Consider the following 16150-nt stretch of genomic DNA (forward strand, 5'->3'; position numbering starts at 1 on the left):
AGGAGATTCAAACAGGGGACTCCAGAGCCCCAATGTCGGGATCAATTAGGGTCTCAGTAGTGGAAGCTCCCGGCAATCAGCAAGTTGTCATGTATCCCACGTGATCAAGCACAGGTCTGTCACACTCACTCCACTGCAAACACATTCATGTGGTTTATTCTCACATTACAGTCCACTACACATCACGATAAATGCAACACACAAACGTGAATCTAGTATTTTCAAAAAAAGTCAATGCGTACTGTCAGTAAACTTTATTTAAAGGGAAGCAAGTTCAGAGAAGTTTATAGGAAATATGAACATTTTAGGTGTAAAGGCTTTTTTGCTCCTTTACCACTACAGCAGCCTCTATAGCAATCCATCACTGTAAAAAGGTTTATTCTTGGTAAATGACATCACAACGGTTTCAGGTTACTGAAGACGCGGATAATTTGCAGTGTGATCTCACGTTTACTGGCAGAAATATTGCAGCGTAAATCAGAATATGGATTTAGGATCCCTTTAAGCAAAACAGTTAAAACAGGTTTTGTTTCCCACCATAGAAAATGTCCTCATTGTGTTATGGAGGCAATAGGAGATCAGAAAAACATGGCGGGTTTAATCATGACGTAGCGCCACCCTTGCTCATGGGCTGGGTCTAGGGCGGTCCTTAAAACTATTTACAATACCCAAGGCATGGACTCTTGGGCAGTTCAGTTTTTAGGAAGCGGCCATGTTAAATCTCATTTTATCAATTCAATCACAACATGTTTTGTTAATGAATTTTCCATGATTTTATGTCCTTTTAAAATCATTTTTAGTTTCCGTTAGGCTTAAAGTGGTTGTCCACATAGGAAAAGAAATCAGATAAAGGGGTTACTTTCATTTGTATAAATGGGTATTGTCTGATAGAGCTTCCAAATACAAGCAATTTTGCAATTTACATCTTATAAAAATTGTCATCCGTTGTTGAGATATTACCACTTTTCTTTACAGTTCGTTGCCTTGGAGACAAACCTCCACTGCTAGACCGCAGAACATGTCCAGTGCTTACAAGTTCTTTACTATTGAGCTTGTAAGCACAGTTTTAAAGCTGGCCAGGATAAATGGGGCACATTATTTCCTCATTATCCCTTTAATATAAGTGCTTATAAGCTTGACAGCAGTAGTGGTCGGTCTCCTAGGCAACAACTTTTAAAACAAAAGTTGTATTATTTCAAGAACGCCTGCGAGTTTTGATAAACAGTAAATTGCAAAAGTGCTCGTTTTTACAAGCTCTGACCATATCTATCTGTATAGATGGGAATAACCCTTTAATGGCCTCGTAGTCTAGCAGTGACATCTCTGACATGGATACGTGACCATTGCAACTAATCATTGGCCATAAAAGTGGTTCACTACAGCCAGTGATTGGCTGCAGAAGTCCCATCTGTGTCAAGATATCATGGATGGAGCAGGAAGTACAAAGACAAACGGGTAGGTGACCATGTCTTTTTTTTTATGATGTGCCCAGATGCTTGACAACCCCTTTAAAGGGTAACAGAAAAGTAGAAAGTGTTGTCCGTTAGAAAATCACACTGCAAGCCATCCAAAACCACACCAGCAACGTACCCTCCAAACCTCTATGGGGCGTCTCACTCTGCAGTCCTATAGGATTGTGGCGTCCTCCCTACATAAAAGCTTTGGATGTGGAGAAATTCACAGCATACTCAGGAGCATAAAGCATCCATCACATCAATCTGTTATGTCCAGAAATCATTCAATGGTGTGAAAACCATGTTACATTCAAAATGAGCAATTCCTCAAAGGCGAGGAACACAATGGGACCCCTGAGGATGCAAATTAGTGAGTCAACACACCGCAAAAATTAAAGGGTCCAGGATGAACGGTCTGAGCCACGAGCAGGTAGCCCCTTATTCATTTTACTGATCCATAGGATTAATCATCCTGTAGATAACATGATCCCACAGTAATGGGTGACTGCCATGAGGACGCTACTGGTTCCAGTACCTCATTTCCATTAATGACTGGTGTTAGGATTGTGTAGGGTTCCACAAATCTTAAAAATAGAGTGAGTTCATGTGTTAGCGTCATATACAATTACCGCTAGGTCTAATTCTACGTGACGTGGAGTGTAAATGGGTGAGCACAAGGAAGTCAGTGGTTCTGTGAGACGTAAAAATAAAAATTCTCAATTCTAGGAATAAACCCTCACACTGTTAAATATAAATATAGAAAGTATAAATAGGGGGCCCCGATCTTTCCAGGACACCAGCTGTACGTTCCGCGGCTTCTTCTGGGGTTACTGTCCTGGCAGATCATGTAACAGGCAGGAAGGAGGATCTGTTACAGTCAGAGAGTTAGCAAAGTGCAAAACCACTTACAGCAAACAGCGGCTTCATTTCCACAGCCTGTATAACGTCTGGGCAGAATCTCAAGATCTTTACGGCTCATTACCATAACTGTATCTGAGGTCACGTCACTTATTGTTAAGTTATAACAGCTGGGGCAGGTGACAACAGCTAAATCGTGAAAGTCTAACCACTGTGCTCTACTCAGTCACTCCTATAGACTTTGAACGTAGTCGCAGTTCACATGGGTAACTGCCGCTCCAGTCGAATGGAGGACACGGGATCACCCACCCTGTTCTGGTGGACGGACCCCAACCAATCTAGCAGTTATCAGCTACACAACTTGTTACAACACCCCTTCAATTTGTCATATTACTTATGAAGTGGGTTATTTTCTTTAAGGTTTTTCAAAAAAAGGATCTGTCACTTTATCAAATAAATGGAGATAAAAACCTTGTAAAATCTCTGAGCTCCCCTGATTCTGCTGCTTTTTGAGCTGCTGCGCTCTATTGCACAGATATTCACATTTATGTTTTTTGCGGCACAGTATGTGAAGTCTCTGCTTGTAGTTCTACTATGAGTTTCTTCAGAGTCTTCTCTGGGTGCGGGTGCTTCCATCCCCTCCCTCCCAGATGCTGCCAATCACAGCTCAGCAGCTGATCTAGAAGCCTATCAGTCTCAAACTGCCAAGCTGTGATTAGTAGCATCTGGGAGGGAGGTAGGAAAGTGCCCGCCCCCAGAGAAGACTCAGAAGCAGAGATTTCACATACTGTGCTCCAAAAGCTACAAATGTGATTATCTCTGCAATGGAGCGACGCAGCGTAAAATAGAAAAAAGTTGCAGAATCAGCAGGAGCTCAGGGATTTTTACGTAGTATTTAACTTAATTTTTTGGAGCAAGTGATCAGTCCTCTTTAAATACAGAATGCAATAATATAAATATATAAGTGACCAATTTTGTAAGAAAAAATTTAACAAAAATCTAAGTATTAAATAATGGCTTGCTTTATTAAACAACGCCATGTTATTTTATTTCAAACATCAGTGCTACTTTATTTATTAATATTGGGGGATGATGCTTTTTTTTTTCTTTAAATTCCCTGTACAGAAATATATATTTTTTTTAACCGTTGAAGTGTAAGTACCATCTGCTGTCACTAAGGGGAGCGTACGACCTCACTCATTCTGTTCTATTATGGCGTTCGAAGTGTGAACCCACGAGAGCTCCCCCTAGTGGTTGAATTTTATCATTTAGATCTATACAGATCTAATTTTGAACCTATTTAATAAAAGTAAGGCGTAAGTTTGGATTTTCATGTCAATGAAGAAAAATAAAAGGGGTGATACATTCCAAATCTACAGTTATGTAAAGAAGCCTTTAGTGAGAATCCGTCCGTTTTTTACCTTGATTACATATGCTATAATGCCAGCACAATGCACTATGACAACATGGCGGCAATTACTATGGCCATGCTCAGCCATAAGAAGGGGGGAGCGCCTGTCATACTTAGTAAGCACAACCTCGGCTTCCCTTTCATCCATCACTCGCATGTTATTTATCCAGAGTATACCGCGTTCCAAGGCTGCAGAAGAAAATGTGCTGCTTCTAAGTACCAAGATCTCTGCAGAGAGAAAATTTAAGACTTTTTCTGTTTCCATTGTTTGTTTTTTTTTTTTTTAAAGATATACTTCCTTGGATGTAACATTAAAAAATACAAAAAAAATGTAACTTCAAGCTTAGCTTTAAATAAATTGGAGCAATAATAAAACACTAGTAAAAAAAAAAAAAAAAATGCAAAAAAAGGGGAGTAACTGGATGGCTGTGCTGGAAAGAGTCATTGGCACAAGTTAGTGTGTGAGATCCAGACGCCGGTTATGGAGTAAGTGGGTAGTGTTGAAAAGACGACTTCTGCAGAAAAAGGCTAGAAGATGGATTTTGAGTGTCCGAATATACAGATGGGGAAGTGCTTAACGTGAGACGACCACTGCGCTGCCAGCTGGAAAAACTTCACATCGTTCCATTCCACACCGTCAATGAGCACTGATGGCGGAAAGAACAAAAAAGGGTTATGTAGGGGAAGATCCAGTGGGGGTTGTAGTTCTTACCAATTGATTTTCACTATATGTTATCAGCCAAATGGGCTTCTTATCTGTGATTTCCTGCTGCAGAAAAGCTGCGGCTAACAGTTGTAGTTTTACAACAGCTGGAAAGTGGCCCAGTTAAAGGGGTATTCCGGTCTACATTAATTATTACCTAACCACTGCATAGGTGATAATTGTCCGACTAGTGTTGGTAATATCACCAGGATCTGAGCTATAGATTTGTGTATTCTTCTGGCTGCAAGCCCTCTGTCAGGTGTTGAATGGAGTGGCTGGCCATGCCTGCTCCCCGCTGCGCTATGGCTGGCCATGCATGCTCCCCGCTGCGCTATGGCTGGCCATGCATGCTCCCCGCTGCGCTATGGCTGGCCATGCATGCTCCCCGCTGCGCTATGGCTGGCCATGCATGCTCCCCGCTGCGCTATGGCTGGCCATGCATGCTCCCCGCTGCGCTATGGCTGGCCATGCATGCTCCCCGCTGCGCTATGGCTGGCCATGCATGCTCCCCGCTGCGCTATGGCTGGTCATGCATGCTCCCCGCTGCGCTATGGCTGGCCATGTATGCTCCCTGCAGCGCTATGGCTGGTCATGCATGCTCCCTGTAGCGCTATGGCTGGTCATGCATGCTCCCTGCTGCTCTATGGCTGGTCATGCATGCTCTCTGCTGCACTATGGCTGGTCATGCATGCTTCCTGCTGCACTATGGCTGGTCATGCATGCTCCATGCTGCACTATGGTTGGTCATGTATACTCTCTGCTGCTCTATGGCTGGTCATGCATGCTCCCTGCTGCTCTTGCATGCTCCCTGCTGCTCTATGGTTGGTCATGCATGCTCCCTGCTGCTCTATGGTTGGGCATGCATGCTCCCTGCTGCTCTATGGTTGGGCATGCATGCTCCCTGCTGCTCTATGGTTGGGCATGCATGCTCCCTGCTGCACTATGGCTGGTCATGCATGCTCTCTGCTGCACTATGGCTGGTCATGCATGCTCTCTGATGCGCTATGGCTAGTGTTGAGCGAGTATGTTCTATTAACCCTTTCGCAGAGTATGCTTGGGCCGAGCTCCGAGTATTTACAGCTGCTCGGTGATAAGGCTGACAGTTTTATTACATGTGAGGAATGTCTATTTCTTACACATTCCTCACATGTATTAAAACTGTCAAACAGTTGCAAATCATGCACACGGGAGCGATTCAAACATATTGCCGAGCAGCTGCAAATACTCGGAACTCGGCCCGAGAGTACTCGGAACAGAACATACTCGCTCAACACTAGCTATGGCTGGTCATGCATGCTCTCTGATGCGCTATGGCTAGTCATGCATGCTCTCTGATGCGCTATGGCTGGTCATGCATGCTCTCTGATGCGCTATGGCTAGTCATGAATGCTCTCTGATGCGCTATGGCTGGTCATGCATGCTCTCTGCTGCTCTATGTCTATGGCACTGACGTGCGGCACACAATGACCTCCATCATTGCTTTGAATGGAGCAGCAGGGAGCATATGTGAACAGCCACTCTATTCAACTTCTCCTGGCCACATTTCTGCTGGGGAAGGTGCTTTGCTAAGGATGTTGGTGATTGGTTTGGGTACTATCCATGTCACCCCTGCCAATCTACTGGACAGGTGATCATTTATGTAGATAAAGATATTCCTTTAACCCCTTAACCCTTTCCACTAAACGATGTCTTATTCCAGTCCTGGAAAGCGGTCCTTACATTTGGAGGGCGCTTAACGGAAGGGTCTCAAAATATGGTCATGATAGGAGCACGTCACAGCCTTATAAACAGGCATAAAAGGGCTACGTACCTCGCAGCATGTTCTGCTGATGTTTGGCTGTGCAAATCAATCTGCTGATGCCTTCAATACACTGACACTTAGATTCTATGTCTTTATCTTTAGTCTTTTTAGGTAAAAACATCACTGAAAAGTTAAAAAGAGAAAAAAAAAAGGAGTGTTACAGTAATCGCCTGATCCAACAAAGTCACTTGCATTTTCACCAATTTAGAAGACAGACGAACACTCTTCTGAGAAGTGGTGGAACTTGCCCTGTGACACTTATCTACATAGTAGAAATAAAATACGATATTTCACTGTAAAATCCTTACAGCAAAAATACCTCCATAGTATCACCAAACACCACAATATAACACAAAATATCTCTATAGTAGCACCAAACACCACAATATAACACAAAATATCTCTATAGTAGCACCAAACACCACAATATAACACAAAGTATCTCCATAGTAGCACCAAACACCACAATATAACACAAAGTATCTCCATAGTAGCACCAAACACCACAATATAACACAAAGTATCTCCATAGTAGCACCAAACACCACAATATAACACAAAGTATCTTCATAGTAGCACCAAACACCACAAAATACCTCCATAGTAGCACCAAACACCACAATATAACACAAATTATCTCCATAGTAGCACCAAACACCACAATATAACACAAAGTATCTCCATAGTAGCACCAAACACCACAAAATACCTCCATAGTAGCACCAAACACCACAATATAACACAAATTATCTCCATAGTAGCACCAAACACCACAATATAACACAAATTATCTCCATAGTAGCACCAAACACCACAATATAACACAAAGTATCTCCATAGTAGCACCAAACACCACAATATAACACAAAGTATCTCCATAGTAGCACCAAACACCACAAAATACCTCCATAGTAGCACCAAACACCACAATATAACACAAAATATCTCTATAGTAGCACCAAACACCACAATATAACACAAAATATCTCTATAGTAGCACCAAACACCACAATATAACACAAAGTATCTCCATAGTAGCACCAAACACCACAATATAACACAAAGTATCTCCATAGTAGCACCAAACACCACAATATAACACAAAGTATCTCCATAGTAGCACCAAACACCACAATATAACACAAAGTATCTCCATAGTAGCACCAAACACCACAAAATACCTCCATAGTAGCACCAAACACCACAATATAACACAAATTATCTCCATAGTAGCACCAAACACCACAATATAACACAAAGTATCTCCATAGTAGCACCAAACACCACAATATAACACAAAGTATCTTCATAGTAGCACCAAACACCACAAAATACCTCCATAGTAGCACCAAACACCACAATATAACACAAATTATCTCCATAGTAGCACCAAACACCACAAAATACCTCCATAGTAGCACCAAACACCACAATATAACACAAATTATCTCCATAGTAGCACCAAACACCACAATATAACACAAATTATCTCCATAGTAGCACCAAACACCACAATATAACACAAATTATCTCCATAGTAGCACCAAACACCACAATATAACACAAAGTATCTCCATAGTAGCACCAAACACCACAATATAACACAAAGTATCTCCATAGTAGCACCAAACACCACAAAATACCTCCATAGTAGCACCAAACACCACAATATAACACAAAGTATCTCCATAGTAGCACCAAACACCACAAAATACCTCCATAGTAGCACCAAACACCACAATATAACACAAAGTATCTCCATAGTAGCACCAAACACCACAATATAACACAAATTATCTCCATAGTGGCACCAAACACCACAATATAACACAAAGTATCTCCATAGTAGCACCAAACACCACAATATAACACAAAGTATCTCCATAGTAGCACCAAACACCACAATATAACACAAAGTATCTCCATAGTATCACCAAACACCACAATATAACACAAAGTATCTCCATAGTAGCACCAAACACCACAATATAACACAAATTATCTCCATAGTAGCACCAAACACCACAAAATACCTCCATAGTAGCACCAAACACCACAATATAACACAAAGTATCTTCATAGTAGCACCAAACACCACAAAATACCTCCATAGTAGCACCAGACCCCACAATACAGCAGAAAATACCTCCATAGTAGCACCAGACCCCACAATACAGCACAAAATACCTCCATAGTAGCACAAAATCCCACAATACAGCACAAAATACCTCCATGGTAGCACCAAACCCCACAATACAGCACAAAATACCTCCATGGTAGCACCTAACACCACAGTAGCACCAAACCCCACAATATAGCAGAAAATACCTCCATAGTAGCATCAAACCCCACACTACAGCACAAAATACCTCTTTAGTAGCACCAAACCCCACAATACAGCACAAAATACCTTCCTAGAAGGAAGCTCCTAGAACACCACTATGCAACACAAAATACATATCTAGATGAACCAAACCCCTCAAAATATCTCATTTGAAGCACCTGTCTAGAAGCACCTAACATAACCATACAGCACAAAATACCCCTCCAAACACACCCAATGGTGCAGCACCCTGGCACAGTCAGTCATTGCCCCATTTCCACTCCACCTGCAGTGTTGTAGAAGTATCTCCCACCCACCCTACTCCTCTGGCAGCAGGACGGTGTAATAAATACCATTTCTGGAGACCTGGATGCGCTCTCTATGTACATGGAGAACCCAAATCCAGCTGTAGACATTGGTCTCGTTACCTTTTTTGTTTTTCTCTTTTGTGACAACGGTCATGGACATGGTTGGAGCAGCGGGGACATCGTTACTGCTAGGGAGCCTGCTGACCTGCAGCGAGCGAAAAGTGCATTTTAAAGTGTTCTTTGCAGTTATAGATTCCCTTTTTTCAGCCTCCTTTTTCTTCTCAGTGGCTGGGGCTGCTATCCAATAATCCAACTGAAGTCCCATGAGTTCACCCCCAGGGCTTTGGCTGGATAAAAAATAAAAAGGTTTACAGCAAGAATGGTTCAAACCCATGAAAAGCTTATGGAGACATGTTAAACGCTACTGACTAGAGTTAGTGTGGATTGATTCGCAGAACCCTGTCCACCAGCCAGGTCAGTAATGCGTGGTTGTCAGGTGGCAGCTCTGGGAACTGCCTCCTATCTGACGGCATCCACGGCTTGCGTCTAGTCAGTTAATCATAAGAGGAGCCGAGGATGCAGAGAGGTAAGAGGTAGTGTTCTGGGCTCCAGTCCCACTGCCACAGACCAACTTCCACTACTGCATCATTCTCCAGTGTCTCCAATCTTACCAATTATCGTATTAGCCAAAACTTGAAAAATATTGCAGTCACTCACCTTTTTTGACTTCTCACATCTTTAAACCAATTTTGCACATATTAAGATTATAGTGCTTATTTTTACCTGGGCGTGGAGAATCCTGCGGTAACAGATGGAGAGGATGGTGGGGTTGGAGATGATTCCTTAATAGCTGGAGTCACAGAAGGGGGAGTAGAGGATAGGACAATGGAACTGGATGGAGCAGCATCATCTGAATCTCCTGTTTGGCATGTAAAAAAATGCTGATATTAGAAAGTACATGGCACACAATAGATAACAGATTAGACACAGATTGCCAATTAGAATAAAAGATTCTCCGACAATGTAAAAAAATGGCCCCCCGTCACGTAATTCAAACAGCAACCTGTCCTAGTAACGTGTTAGGATGGGCTGCAGCTCTGAAGAAACACAGCTCCTAAGACCTGTGTCTCAACTGACAGAGGAGCTGTATTGTAAGCACACATACCGAAGCTGCCCAAGAAGGGCTGTGAAATAAATCTTCTCCATGTCTGATTGAGCACAAAGGATTGTGGCTGGAGGAAAAAAAAAATCCTTTGTTCTCAGTCAGACGAGGAGAAGTTATATTTCTTCTCCTATCATGGCCCTTCTACTTGGCTCAAGATGGTATTTGTGTTTACGATACAGCTCCTCTGTCAGTTGAGACACAGGTCTCGAGAGCTGTGTTTCTTCAGATTGCAGCCTGTCCATCCTGACACGTGACAAGGACAAGCTGTTATTTGAATTACATGTCGGGGGCCATTTTATTACATTCTTGAAGAACTCCTTTGAATTCAAGTTTTAGATTTGATGTGTAGCAAATCATTTTTTGAGCACACATCGGCAGTTGAGCCTCCATTCCAAATACTATCATGAAAGCGAATGACACAGCAGAGTTCAGTGCTTTTTTGGTAAAATGAAGGAAACTATTACATAACCACTAGAGCCCACTACAAGTTAATGGGGTTCGTCATGTGACAGACTCTACCCTCCATCATTTTCAATTTTCTGTTCCTTGAAGGGGAGCCAGGGTCCGAGGGGACATTTGTTATGTAAGTCAATTTAGAAAAAGTTCAACAATGGAGAGTGGGAAGAGATGAAAAATAAGGTGGACAACCCTTTTAAGATACTAAACATTACAGAAATATCAAATACTCACCGGAGGTTGCAGACGACAGCTCGACAATGCCAACTTTTACCACCTAGAAAAACAGACAAAAGAACCGTAAGGCAATGTGTAATAATATATATGTTCTAGAACTTTATAGTTTGCTGATTCAACGTAATCCGTCATCAATCATCTCTAGTCTGCCACCTAATAGGACCTGGAAATGGGATGAAGAACAAACATGCTGAAAACAATACGTGAGCTCCTCATTATTCCTGTGTAGTGATTATAATCCTTCATGTAATCAGTCTGTAGGAGATGTATATATATATATATTAGTGTTCTAAAAAATAAGTAAAACCAGAAATCTTGCAGTTTTTACACTCTTTATTAGGCCTAATATTTCAGATTTATAGAGACAGTTATAATATATAATTATTTGACATGGCACATGGTGTGTCATGTTCCACCACGCGCCTTTTAACGTGTTAAACAAGGCGCAGAAAGTGTCAAAAACAAAATAAATGTGGTGCAAGTCATGTAAAATGGTGTTTTTTTTGCCGTACTTAGATTGAAAAATATCTTCATACTTCCTGTTTTGTACAAAACTTTTCAGCAGTCTCATTATCATCACTGATCAGATTTAAAATAGGATAACACAATATCAATGATTTACAATAGGTGATGTCACAGCTTACCTCCTTCTCCTCCTGTACAATGACTGATAACATCTCTATATACAGTAGATTAGAGGATCCACCATTCACTATAGGTGATGTCATAGCTCACCTCCTCCTCCTCCTGTACAATGACTGATAACATCTCTATATACAGTAGATTAGAGGATCCACCATTCACTATAGGTGATGTCATAGCTCACCTCCTCCTCCTGTACAAAGACTGATAACATCTCTATATACAGTAGATTAGAGGATCCACCATTCACTATAGGTGATGTCATAGCTCACCTCCTCCTCCTGTACAAAGACTGATAACATCTCTATATACAGTAGATTAGAGGATCCACCATTCACTATAGGTGATGTCATAGCTCACCTCCTCCTCCTGTACAAAGACTGATAACATCTCTATATACAGTAGATTAGAGGATCCACCATTCACTATAGGTGATGTCATAGCTCACCTCCTCCTCCTGTACAAAGACTGATAACATCTCTATATACAGTAGATTAGAGGATCCACCATTCACTATAGGTGATGTCATAGCTCACCTCCTCCTCCTCCTGTACAATGACTGATAAAACCTCTATATACAGTAGATTAGAGGATCCACCATTCACTATAGGTGATGTCATAGCTCACCTCCTCCTCCTCCTGTACAATGGCTGATAACACCTCTATATACAGTAGATTAGAGGATCCACCATTCACAATAAGTGATGTCACAGCTCTTCTCCACTTCCTGTACAACTTAGCATCTCTATATACACTAGATCCACAAGATCCACCAGTCACAATAGGTGATATCACAGCTCATCTCCTCCCCTCTTACGCAATAACTTTTACCAAGATAAAAGCATGCCTTCTGCAGAAGTCAGTATGTCTATTGACGCTTATGTCCATGCGGCTGCTGAAAATAGCAGAAAGTGTGAATCTACTATTAGGCCTAGAGGTGAGGTTAAAATCGCAAGATTTAAAAATAAAGAAATAAAAAATTACATTTAAATCCTGATATTAACAATAGATCATTATCTGATTACAGATTTCCTTTAAGGCAACTGGAAATTGAATTAAGACAAGAACAAGGAACAGAAAATTGCAGCCGGAGGGCAGGGAAAATGGCCTGCGCTGCAGCCGGAGGGCAGGGAAAATGGCCTGCGCTGCAGCCGGAGGGCAGGGAAAATGGCCTGCGCTGCAGCCGGAGGGCAGGGAAAATGGCCTGCGCTGCAGCCGGAGGGCAGGGAAAATGGCCTGCGCTGCAGCCGGAGGGCAGGGAAAATGGCCTGCGCTGCAGCCGGAGGGCAGGGAAAATGGCCTGCGCTGCAGCCGGAGGGCAGGGAAAATGGCCTGCGCTGCAGCCGGAGGGCAGGGAAAATGGCCTGCGCTGCAGCCGGAGGGCAGGGAAAATGGCCTGCGCTGCAGCCGGAGGGCAGGGAAAATGGCCTGCGCTGCAGCCGGAGGGCAGGGAAAATGGCCTGCGCTGCAGCCGGAGGGCAGGGAAAATGGCCTGCGCTGCAGCCGGAGGGCAGGGAAAATGGCCTGCGCTGCAGCCGGAGGGCAGGGAAAATGGCCTGCGCTGCAGCCGGAGGGCAGGGAAAATGGCCTGCGCTGCAGCCGGAGGGCAGGGAAAATGGCCTGCGCTGCAGCCGGAGGGCAGGGAAAATGGCCTGCGCTGCAGCCGGAGGGCAGGGAAAATGGCCTGCGCTGCAGCCGGAGGGCAGGAAAAATGGCCTGCGCTGCAGCCGGAGGGCAGGGAAAATGGCCTGCGCTGCAGCCGGAGGGCAGGGAAAATGGCCTGCGCTGCAGCCGGAGGGCAGGGAAAATGGCCTGTGCTGCAGCCGGAGGGCAGGGAAAATAGCCTGTGCTGCAGCCAAAGGGCATGGAGGACTAGAGCGGGCTGCAACATTACCTCTGGAGGCTGCAATGTTTTACAGCAGGGATTATAAGTGACTTATGTTATTCCAGGAATACTTACACCTACAAAAGGTATGAATTTCTGAGAAGAATCCTCATCAGGACTAGAAGAAAAAAATCAAACATAACAATGAACAATAATTTATTGGTTAAATAAATAAAAAAAATAGATTAAAGAGCAATGCCACCCAAATATGCCATTTACACAGCATGATTTGACTGTAAAATGGGTCAGAAAAGGCAATGTTCCCCACACTAGTTATATCCAGGGTGCCAGGGTAACAGCACTCAGAGGCTGCTGTGACGCAAATGCTGCTGTGACCTGCAGCCTGTTCATCGCCAGCTGTAGTGAAACCACAACTCCCAGTATTTCCTGACCACTGCAGGAGTTGTAGTTCACGACAGCTGAAGTGTCATAGATTAGAGACCACCGCTTTAGTGACCAGTGTAAAAAGATATCCTGGGTAGAATTGTTTTTCAAGAAAAATCATGCAGCAAGCGCATCGTTCTGAAATTCTCTGCAAGGCTCCGACCATAATCAGCTCCCAATTATTCTAAGAAATAAGAGGAAATATCTCAACTAAATGAGGACCTCACTGTATTCTCTGAAGCTCACTTTGCAATGCTTGCGTATTGCATATTCTGCTGAAAATGACCTTGGCGGGTGTCCCATCTCTTACATTTACACCTGGTAGATTCTGGTCTTGTGCCCAGAGTCCTGCTGGTCCCATTTATTTATATATTTATTTCCATATCACAATCTTTACTAATATTAAAAATCTCACAATTTTCACACTGGTAAATAGAGCCATTTTAGACTCTTAACTTCCTGTTTTAGGAAATTCACATGAACATTTGCCACAAAGAATAGACGCTGGAAGCATCTAATGAGCGTGTGCAAGTTCATTACAAGTGATATCACCTATTCTGACAACTGGATCCTGTGTTACTGGTCATGGCAATCCTGTCTCTGATAAGGAGCCTGCTGAAAACTGTTCCTGAAAGCGAAGGAAGTATGAGTCCAAAATAGCTCAAATGGCTAGTATGAAAATTGCAAGATTAAGGAGCGATAAAGCAGAGGCAGGTTTCCATTACTGGAGACAAAGCACAGCAGGCAGTAAAGGTCCCTTTAGGCCAAGTTCACATCAGCATCAGAACCTACGTCGCAGATTCTGGTACATTAGATGGAAAAGATGGAGCAGTACCATTTTCATGTCCTGCGACGGTTCCATTATTTGGTTCCTATGATGAAGGCATGTGTGAACTCCGCCTTATTCAACGAGATAAAAATGGTTTGGTAGTCGCACGACAAACAGCACACAATGCAGAAACCCAAGCTGCTGCCCATTCCTTACACCCTCAAAAAGGGATCTGACCCTGCAAGCAAAGGGATGACAAATGCAAAGCGGCCAATCGTTACCGTCCAGCCACAGTCACCATTTATGCCCCCGCTCCCCTCACACATAAATGATTTTTGGGGAAGATTAGACAGAGGAACAGTCAAGTCTTTAACAGGCAAGAATAAATCTTAGACCAACTAGCAATTAACTCCTTTATATAGGCAAACACACCGACTTTATACAATAGTGGCCAAAAATGTAGAAACCTTGTCAAAAATAGTGCTTTCTGAACGCTCATAACACCAGATGTTTTTTTCAATACCATAAAATTATATCTCATTGGAAAAATCATATCAAGGGGTATTCTGATGTTTTAAAGTATATAAATGATTGGCCCCACCATGATGCACCGAGCGGCTGAACTTGGTTTGATCAGTGATTCTGTGCTGACAGGTTCCCTTTAAAAATCATTTCACCCGACGAACGATGGCTTTGCTCATCAGTCGGATGATCGGCAGGCATTTTAAACACTGCATGATTATGGGGGAAAAAACAGTCCCGGCAATCATGCAGTATTTAGTTACCACAAAACCAGACTGGTAAAGGCAGGAAAAGGTGCAGAACAGCAGATGGTGATGGAAGAATTAAAACACTGGAAAATCATCAGTAGAAAGTGAACTGTGTCAATATGGTTTGCAGTGGAGTGCAAGGACTATTTTGTGCAGACTGAAAGAATATGGTCTAAATGATGGAGAAAAAAAAAGAAAAAGTAATAATTGTTGCTCAAAGATTGAAAAGATTACAGTGGGCTTAAAGGGGTACTCCGGGGAGATAAAAAAAAAAATTGTTCTGTTCCTGCCCTCAGAAACTAAAAAGATGAGATGTCCAGTGCAGTTATATGATCTTTTTAACCCTGGTAATTCCGTGTGACAGGATCTGCTCTTTCACTGCTCCCCCCTCCCATCTGGGTAAATTCCTCATTCACCAAGTGCTGATATCCCCCTGTAAGGAAGAGCCAGCCTGAGAAGATGGGGCATGGCCACTCCCCCTGTACTCTGCAGAGACACAGCTATTAGACTGGCTGATAACAGCGAGAAACTGAACACTGCTGTACTGTCCCAGGCAGATTGGTGAGCAGTGCAGTGAGGAGCAGCTTCTGTCACACCAGCCCCCTGATAATGTCTCCCTGTGTGCAGCAGGATGTGAGGGGCGTGTCAGGGGTGTGGCCTGTTCCCTGTGAAGGAGACATCAAGGGGCTGCTACTAGAAGCTGGGAGTAGGCCACACCCCCTCGCAAGTGCTGCACACAGGGAGCCATCATCAGGGGGCTGGTGTGACAGAAGCTGCTCCTCACTGCACTGCTCACCCCTCTGTCTGGGACATTAAAGCAGTGTGCAGCTCCCTGCTGTTATCAGCCAGTCTAATAGCTATTTCTCTGCAGATAACAGGAGGTGTGACCATGCCCCCTCTTCTCAGGCTGGCTGTTCCTTACAGGGGAAAGCAGCACCTAGTGTATGATGTAATGACCCAGATGCGAGGGGGGAGCAGTGAAAG

At 43.3% G+C, this 16150-nt stretch overlaps 1 protein-coding gene across 9 annotated transcripts in view; it reads right to left on the bottom strand.

The window, feature by feature from the left end:
* Positions 1-239: 239 nt before the first annotated feature.
* The window catches only part of PACS2 (phosphofurin acidic cluster sorting protein 2), a 116567-nt gene continuing 100656 nt past the window's right edge, over positions 240-16150 (bottom strand). For all 9 annotated transcript variants that reach the window (XM_073639165.1, XM_073639163.1, XM_073639162.1 and 6 more), the window contains 6 exons: positions 13319-13361; positions 10714-10756; positions 9642-9777; positions 8979-9205; positions 6237-6350; positions 240-4370 (listed from right to left, as the gene is read on the bottom strand). In XM_073639165.1, the coding sequence (XP_073495266.1) occupies positions 4252-4370; positions 6237-6350; positions 8979-9205; positions 9642-9777; positions 10714-10756; positions 13319-13361 (682 nt within the window). In that variant the 3' untranslated portion in view covers positions 240-4251. The remainder of the gene's footprint in view (positions 4371-6236; positions 6351-8978; positions 9206-9641; positions 9778-10713; positions 10757-13318; positions 13362-16150) is intronic.

The sequence above is a fragment of the Phyllobates terribilis genome, unplaced genomic scaffold, assembly GCF_046119375.1.
Source record: "Phyllobates terribilis strain yellow unplaced genomic scaffold, ASM4611937v1 Scaffold_7__3_contigs__length_470593459, whole genome shotgun sequence".
Taxonomy (NCBI): Eukaryota; Metazoa; Chordata; class Amphibia; order Anura; family Dendrobatidae; genus Phyllobates; species Phyllobates terribilis.